We start from the raw sequence: 9,057 nt of genomic DNA on the forward strand, positions 1-9,057 counted from the left end.
TTTATCATGCTTTTCCAACGGGACAGTTTCTCCACATTTTCTGGCAAATTAATCAATTTTTCTGGGTTAAAAAAAAAAATTCTGGTAGTCTGGGCAAGGTCTGGAACTTACCTGTAAAACGACATGTTCCTGTAGATTGGTCTGGGAGTTTTATGTCAGTCAGTTAGTGAGTCAGTGAAGCTTTTCTCACGACTGGTGAGAAAAGCTTCTGGCGGATCTGTGGAGAGAGCGGGTTAACTTACCCCTCCCCGCAGATGATTGCTGAGCCATCCCTGGGCAGCCAATCAGCCACCCACATGACTACCGGTTGGGGCAGTGAGGATCAGGGGCCACCCAGTCCCAAGAAGTCCCACCCAGGATGCCCCACGTGAGTGTGCGGGGAGACCCCCGGGACCAGGAGGCTTGTTTCTGCGTGGAACCACGCTGCAGCAGCACATGACCAGAAAAACACACAACCAGAAAACCCGGGTTAGCGGAGTGCTTGCTTTGCTAACCTGGGTTAAGGGGAGGGCTTCTTTGGCAGGCTAGCCACCAGAGAACCACCAGGCTGACCCACGAGCCCAGTGGTTCTCACGATGGGGGGAAACCGGGCTGGGCTCCTTCAGATGCATGATATCTGAGTCGGAAAATATGTTTTCTAAGTTATAGGGAAATGTATAACATATTCAAAGTTAAGATGCAGAATTCCATAATGGGGTATGGCAGACATTTCTCTCAACATTTCCTTACTTCCCTGCATTATTGTTCAATGTGTGGTCTTTTTTATTTGGACAATTGTTATCAAGCATGTCCTTGTGCTGACTGATGGTGCTGTAATCCACAGGTCATTATCAGGGGCATATTTTTATTATTATTATTATTATTATTATTATTATTATTATTATTATTATTATTAACATTTATATCTTGCTCTTCCTCCAAGGAGCCCAGAGCAGTGTACTATATACTTGAGTTTCTCTTTCACAACAACCCTGTGAAGTAGGTTAGGCTGAGAGAGAAGTGACTGGCCCAGCAATTCTCATGGCTGAATGGGGATTTGAACTCGGATCTCCTAGTCCAGCACTCTAACCACTACACCATGCTGGCTCTCAATACCCCAAGCGGGGCGGGCACAGGCACATGGGAGGAGAGGTCTTGTGGTAGCAAGCATGAATTCTTCCCTTTGCTAAGAAGGTCCACCCTGGTTTGCATTTGAATGGGAGATTGCTTGTGAGCCCTGCAAGATATCCCCCTGAGGGGATGGGCTCACTCTGGGCAGAGCACCTGCATGAATAGAGAGCACCATAGCTTTTATCCTTGTTATACTACTTCTAATCAGAGAATTATAGTGTGAAAGGGCCCTGAGAGGTAGCTGTGCCTCCTAAGAACTTGCTGAGTTGCTACAAAGACAATAAAAAGGACTGACTGTGTTCAACTGATGGATGAACATGGGAAGCTTGCTGGACATGGCAACTGGAGGGGGGGACATTGTCTCCCCCAGGAAATCCAAAGGAGGGCTTGAGCCCTGGTGCCCCCACGAAGTTTTCTTTATGCCCCCGATCATAATCCCATATGCAAACAAGTGTGTACATATATCAGTTATATTTTTATTTTGCTACATTCTTCATTATTAATCATGTTGCTTCAATCATTGGGAGTTGGTGCATTCAGTAAGGGGTATTGCAAAATGATCTCTAATCCCACCTATGCTAGCACCCCACACCCCTCATTAGCTTCTTACTTTGCATCTCTTGCTTTAGGAAGCATACAACACATGTCATGGAACTATATAGAGTTGCTTCCTCTTTTCCATTGGGGCTGCCACTTGCCTGTTGGCAGAGACTTTCCATGTTTAATAGCTGCAAAATCAACTGGTGATGCTTTTCCTAATAATGTAAAGGAGAAAGCTTCACCTGTTGAGTCGTCTCTGTTATGCACCCAGTAAAGCATTAAAAATACCTTTCATTCATTTGGTCTAGAGCAAGGGTTCCCAACCTGTGATCCTCCAGAAGTTGCTGAACTACAACTCCCATCACCCCCAGCTACAGTTTATTGTGGCTGGGGATGATAGGAATTGTAGTTCAGCAACATCTGGAGGATCACAGGTTGGGAACTTGTGGTCCTCCAGATGTTAACCTGGAAGATATTCCCCTAAGGGGATGGGGCCACTCTGGGAAGAGCAGAAGGTTCCAGATGCAGGTTGTTTCCCTGGCATCTCTCAGGTAGACAGGGCTGGGAGAGACACCTGCCTGCTATCTTTGAGAAGTTGCTGCCAGTCTGTAGACAATACTGAGCTAGATGGGCCAATGGTCTGCCTTGGTAAAGGCAGCCGCAGCTTCCTATATTAGGAACAGAGGAAGCTGCCATATACTGAGTCAGACCATAGGTCCATCTCACTCAGTATTGTCTAAGCAGACTGGCAGCGGCTTCTCCAAGGTTGCAGGCAGGAATCTCTCTCAGCCCTATCTTGAAGAAGCCAGGGAGGGAACTTGAAACCTTCTGCTCTTCCCAGAGCAGCTTCATCCCCTGAGGGGAATATCTTACAGTGCTCACACATCAAGTCTCCCATTCATATGCAACCAGGGCAGACCCTGCTTAGCTAAGGGAACAAGTCATGCTTGCTACCACAAGACCAACTCTCCTCTCCTAACCACTGGTCTAGAGTTGCCACTGTTGGTATGGATCCTGTTCAGTAATGGCTTCACCACAGGCAGAAATTCAACCATAATGTTTTCTTATGATCTTATAAGGGATTCCAAAGCTACACACCTTTGGCCTTCCAACTGTTGTTGAACTACAACTTCCATCATCACCAGCCATAGTGGCCAATAGTCAGGGATGATGGGAGTTGTAGTCCTACATCTGCCAGAAGGCTCAAGTATTGCAGCCCTGGATTCATGGAGCATGAGGCTGTCAGTGGCTTTATAGCTGTATACTATCAGAATCAGAGGTGGAGTGCCCCTAACCACCAAGTGCTAAGGAATACCAACAGGAGCGAGTGGTTGCTCTCTTTTCCCAGCTTGCAGGCTTCCCACATGTACCTGGCTGGCCACTGTGTGAACCAGGATGCTGGACTAGATGGGCCTGATCTAGCAGAGTTTTTATGTTGTTTTGCAATGACTAGATCTCTGTTCTGGCAAAGGTGTTATAATATCTGTTTGAAGTTCTTACAGCTGTTAAAGCCACCGGAGACTTTCCGGGGTGAGGGGAGATGGAAAGACCAATTTGGCTTCTTTATCTCTGGGTCCCCAAATCAGGGAGTGGCTCTGCAAGTTGTTGTTATTTCTTACATTTCAGGACATTTTAGTAATAGTTTTCTTAGCTTAGAGAAGGTCACTGGAATGCATAGGTATGTATAGGTATTCCTCTCCTAAACTTTTACTGAAATTTTCTTGGCCAGTGTTCACCCTGATGATGCTATTGAAAACAGCACTTAACTGACTGAAACATTGTTAATAAACTGAAAGAAACAGGAGAGCTTGCTACAAGAGAGAGAAGCTGCATAATTCTTGGCAGCAAGAATTGAGTGTCTATACATTGTGATTAAATCAGAGCAATGTGTTCCATCATGGCATGAACACTTTCGTACTTTAAAATCTTTCTTTCACAACAGCACTATGTTTAAGAGTTGTGGCTTTACCTTTCCAGGTAGCCCTGCTTATTTTCCTCCTTGCCCTGCTATTTTGCTAGTTGGCACTTGTTGAGCGCTGTAAAGCCACACCCAGCTAGGCTGTGTGTCTTACTCTTCTGCTGCCTGTTCCTACATATGGTCAAAATTAATGTAACTTCTTGCTTGCTTATGTCAGCACTATGTACACCCAGCAAAGTACATGATCCTCCCAGTAACTCTTTGTTTGGTAAATATTGATACAACTGGATACATCTGATAGTAGTAAATAAATACATGGAAAAACTGTATGTATGTGATGAGCAGAAAAAAGGAAAATCTCTGTGCCTGCTGTTGCTTAACCCATTTTATTCAACAAAAATCTGAGCAAAAGGAAAAGATTTCTTCATAACACTCATGGACACCATACCTGCCAACATATCCCTATTTTCCCATTCACCTGACTGGGAAAATGGGGACATGTTGGCAGATATGGGACACAACAGAGCAAGTGGTTGCAAGAGTACACAGGTTGTATCCTAAAGAGTTAGGGTTACTATGTCCCATTGATATTCAGCGGGACTATGAACCAAGCTAGTTGTGACTCTCTTAAGTCCCTTGTTTCATAGATTTTGATGATGCTTAGTCATGATGATTTTTCTTAACATATAACCCAATGTTTCTGAACACCAGTACCTAGGACTGAAAGTTGTTATTTTCTTTCTGGCAATAGCATGACAGAAATTCAGCAGGTAAAGCATGCCTAAGTCTGACATAAAAGCTTCCCCTACTAAATTTCTTATTAAAGACACAGAAACTCTCCTAGAAAAGAAGTTGGCAATCCTACTAACAATAATGTTGCTAACCCCCTGATCCTAAAACCTATAGGAAAGTAGATATGTTACCTGTAGAACTTGCTTGCAAATAACACGTTAGCTTCACTGTGTGTTTCCCTTGTGGATTATGGTATACTTCAATGAGGAAACCAGTTTTAAAAGAAACTCATTTTATATTTTTAGCAAAATATTCTCTCACTTTATAAACACTTACTGATTAACACTAGAGTTGCCACCTTTGGTTCTTTCTGTGCCCTGAAACAGCTATATGACAGACATCAACAACTTCAGCATTTAGCTGAAGCTGGCCCTGAGGTGGCAGGGGCAGAGAGGTAGCAAATCTAACATAGTTGTATACGTCCACTGACTTCTGCTCAACCAAACTGTACATGTGACTACTAAGTACCTTTTTAAGAAGTCCAAAATATTAGAAGAGTTCACTTAATAGAGTTCCCTTCAAGAGTTCATTAAAAGAGCTATTTTATACCCCAAAAATTCTGTTTTAATGGCCTCATGCTTATTTTCTGCTATAGCCTAGATTTAAAAACACAAACACAAAATCCAGCATTCTCATGGCAAAAGTATTAACATTTCAAAATAACTTGAGAATTACTCAGTACTCACTTTTAAATATATATACTTACAGCACAATTTCCTATAATATGTTTACTCAAAGAAAACCCTCCTGAATTCAATGGGACTTATTCTCAAGTAATTGTGCATATAATTCCCTTATAGGTTACAATCCTAAAGATGTAGTCCTATGCAGATGTACTTGGGAGTATGCCCCATTGAAATCCAAGGGGCTCTAAAAAAGTATTAGAATCAGGCTGTAACCCTTTGCATATTTAATAGGGTGTGACCCATTAAACATGCTGTGTGTTCCTAAATATGTTTGTTTATAAGTGGAGTTCTACTGAGTTCAGCAGACTTACTCCCTGGCAAGTATGCACAGGATTGTCCTTGGTGGTGTTTCCCATAACTGATAAGATCAGTCTATTATTTGTGTCACCCAGTGAACTTATTGAACCCAAGTTCAATAGAGCTTACTCCTAAGTAAGTATGCATTGAAATGCAACTTTATCCTAGACACACTCACAAGAAAGCAAGTCGTATTTGTGGGACTTACAAATGTTTTAAGATCCAAGTATAGGTTGAAATTTTTTTCTTCTAATGTTGAGAGTAGCAAGAGCATTAGTAGATAAGCAAATCCTAGTACATCTTTCCCAAGTGCCTTTATTTCACATCCCATTTTTCAAAATATGTTATCTGAGCTAAAGTTACTTTTCCCCACTTTGTCTGTTGGGGAACAGCAAACCAAGAACATCAAAAGAGGGGAAAGCAATTAGAATCTGTCAAGAGTAATAGAATGATTTTATTGGACAACTGGCATAGTCATAAATACTTATGAACAGACTGTCTTTTATCTAAGAGTTAACAAAAACATAAAGGTAACAGACTTCCATTTGAAGGTTCCCTTTTTGAAAACTCTTCTTATCTTCCGATAAGTTATTAAGAATATTTGTTTAAATATGGAGCACCCAGCTTGGAAATAGTCAATTTATATCTGAGACGTCATTGTACAGGGGATGTACATATAAAACAAACTCCTATACTCCCTAGCCCCACTTTTGTTAACTTCTGTTCAGATTATGTCACTAGCTTCTAGTAGACCATACTAAGTTACAAGTTAGACTGACCAGAACATGCAGAAGCTCTGACTTTTTCCCTTGACACACAGGTTCATTTATATGTCCCTCTTGTGTTCCAATTATGAGGCACACACACAAAAAGTATTGTAGCATCTTACAGCAATGGATTTATTGTGGCATAGGCCTTAAAGATGCCCCAAGAGCTTTGTTTTGTATGTTTGCTGTAACAGAACATCACGACTCTCTCTCTCTCTGGAAATGATAGTTCTGCACTCCTTCATAGCACTAGTTAACAGAATTTAACAACTTACCACAAGTGGGTTCTGTATATGCCTGACTTGGTACTACTCAAGAAGTGGGTGATGCATTTCTGATGTTTTCTTAAATAAAACCAACCCCTTCTACTTTTTTTTTTTTGTTCTGAACAAAAACCATTAGGGGAAAATTATATACTTTATTACAAATGGTAAACTCAAGAGTGCTAAAAAAAAAAATCTTATTTACAAACAATTCTGGGCAGAACCCAAATGAACATAAAAATAACTTACAAAGTCATGAAGTAGTTTTATTGACATTAATCAGCTTTCATAAAATTAAAAAAAAAGTACATACACAACTTGACTCGAAGGCAGGCAGTAAGTATAGTTCAGCTTCTGCTAGCTTCCCTCAAACGCCCTCCCCATTTCTTTTCTTTAAAAAGGAGTACTAGAGAAAGCAATCTACAGTGTCTACTGCAGTTTAACCTTTAATACTGAATGATCATTGAATGTTAGGTCCATGCAGGTCTTGGTCAATGTTAAAAAAAGCCCTCGTGCCTCATCCAAGCAGGGACAGCACTTTGTAGAGCTGTACTGCTGACTGGTTTGCCACCACTTCAAACCAAAAGGCACACCAGTCTCTCCACACATGCTTTTGGGGGGGAAAGCACTCTCCGGAATCAATGCCTTTCAGCCTTTTCTTTCCGCCCCCCAAGTGAGCATTCCACCTCCCAACCTCTCTCTCTCTCTTTTGCTTAATTTCTCCCCATCACAGTTACTTTTCAGTCTCTTCAAAAAGTTTGCAACTGCTGTGTGAGCATTAGCTGGCACCCACTGTTGACATGATTCATGACCTTCTGCTTCAGCTGTGCAACCTGCTCTCGCAGCATGTTGGCAGTGGATGCCAGTTCTGAGTTCTGGGCTTTCAAAGTTTTCACTTTTTCTTCCAACCTGGCAATCCGTTCCAATTTCCTTTTCCGGCATTTGGAGGCTGCGATTCGGTTTCGCATGCGCTTCCTCTCCGCCTTGATCCTCTCCTGGGATTCCATGTCAATAGGGGACAGGGGAGGAGTCTCCCCAGGCATTTCTGGGACAGTCTGAGGCTCTTCTTTCAGAGCTTGAAGGCGTGGATGCTGCACTGGCATCTGGGGGTTCAGATGATGCTGTGGAGGATAGCCCAGGTTGTTTGTGTTGTAGTTAGGTGCTGTGTTGAGTGCATTGGGGTTGAAATTGCTGAGGTTGGCATAGACTGGAGGTTCACTGTGCAAGTTGGTGTTGAAGCCATTGTTTCCAGCCATAGATGAGACAGGGGCCATGCCCGTGTTCACAGGTTGAGCAGCAGAAGTAACACTGGGCATCGTGTTTTGATTGTGCAGCTCTGCAAGTGCCCTGACAAAGCCTTCAGCAAACCCTTCTTGCTCATCAGTTACATTCTTAGGGCAGAGGAATTGGGTTGGGGTTGGAGTGGTGGTGATCAGTCCATTGCCAGACTGGATGATCAGCCTTTCCAGTTCAGGAGATGCCAACTTGAGGAGGCCCACATCTGGGGAGGTCAGGATATCGGCGTTCTTGTTCCTCAGGTGGGGCTTGAGGTTACTGGAAGGGTCAGCCAGATTGAGAGTCATGTTCTGCTTCAGAACTTTGGGATTATTATATCCATAAGTACCACTTTCTGGCTGTACAAAGCTAGCATTTATGGCATCATCATAAAATGTAGGTTCCATCTTTGCAGTCATAGAATACAGTCCACAAGTTTGTTCTTCTACAGTCAAAAACAAACCAAGGAAAGGAAGCTACTACTGGTCACCTCCTATAGCGTCTGAGTTCACCTTCTGCTGCAATTGCTGTAATATTTGTTTAAAGACTTTCAACAATGAAAAAGTCCTTTGGAAAACAGAAGAGTGATCAATTAAAGTCTTACTTTTTTGCCACCAGGCATTGGCTTCGCTCTTCCCGTGTTCCCTTCTTCACTCGTTAAGGAAGACTTGGTTGATCAATCAGTGACTTTTTCAGCTAAGGCGGCTTTGTATGAGCATCAGTTCCAAAAAGTTAAGTTCTTTTTGAAGCGCGGGACTCTCTCAGCCAAAGAATTCCGGAGTTGCAAAGTCACTCGCGTGCTTTATAAGCGTCGCTCACACCTTATTGCTCCCCCATATCACTCCAGGCAGGGATGAAGTCCAGCTCGCAAGTCCAGTAACTTTTAAAGTCCTTTTTCTCCTCCTCGTGGGAGTGTCCTGGGTTGCCGGAGCCTTAGCGAGTTTCAAACACACTTGTTTGAATCTTGTTCGCCTTCCTTTCCCCGGAGAGGTTGTCAAGAGCGCTCAGAAAAGTTACCCAAACTCCTTGCCCCCTTTTCTGCTTATGGAGAGGGGTGCCGGACCTCCACAACTTCAGTCTCTTCGGGATGGAGAAGAATCAAGAGATCCAGGCACTTGTCGCTCCAGCGGGGTGGATCTGGCAAGTTCACTCTGTTCCCGTAGTGGGCAGCTGATCAGAGCCAGCCACAAAGTCACTTTGTTACGAAAAGTGGCCGGTCCCTCTTCCTTGGAGCAACAATATTCTCAGGCAACTCAGCTGACTTTGCGCTCTGTTTGCCTCTAAAGCTGAAACAAGCGGCCTGGCTGAGGGTTCTATAGCCGTTCGCTTGGCTTGCTCGGAGCGCTGTAGCTTTAAGCCTCCACCGCACACTCAATCCGACTCTGAGCTCTTTCCCAGCGTGGAGCCCA

At 43.3% G+C, this 9,057-nt stretch overlaps 1 protein-coding gene across 1 annotated transcript; it reads right to left on the reverse strand.

The window, feature by feature from the left end:
* Positions 1-6,514: 6,514 nt before the first annotated feature.
* JUN (Jun proto-oncogene, AP-1 transcription factor subunit) lies at positions 6,515-9,057 on the reverse strand. Its single transcript, XM_053249389.1, has one exon. The coding sequence runs from the start codon at positions 8,065-8,067 to the stop codon at positions 7,123-7,125; it is 945 nt and encodes a 314-aa protein (XP_053105364.1). The 5' UTR covers positions 8,068-9,057; the 3' UTR covers positions 6,515-7,122.

This window comes from Hemicordylus capensis, chromosome 4 (genome assembly GCF_027244095.1).
Source record: "Hemicordylus capensis ecotype Gifberg chromosome 4, rHemCap1.1.pri, whole genome shotgun sequence".
NCBI classification, from domain to species: Eukaryota; Metazoa; Chordata; class Lepidosauria; order Squamata; family Cordylidae; genus Hemicordylus; species Hemicordylus capensis.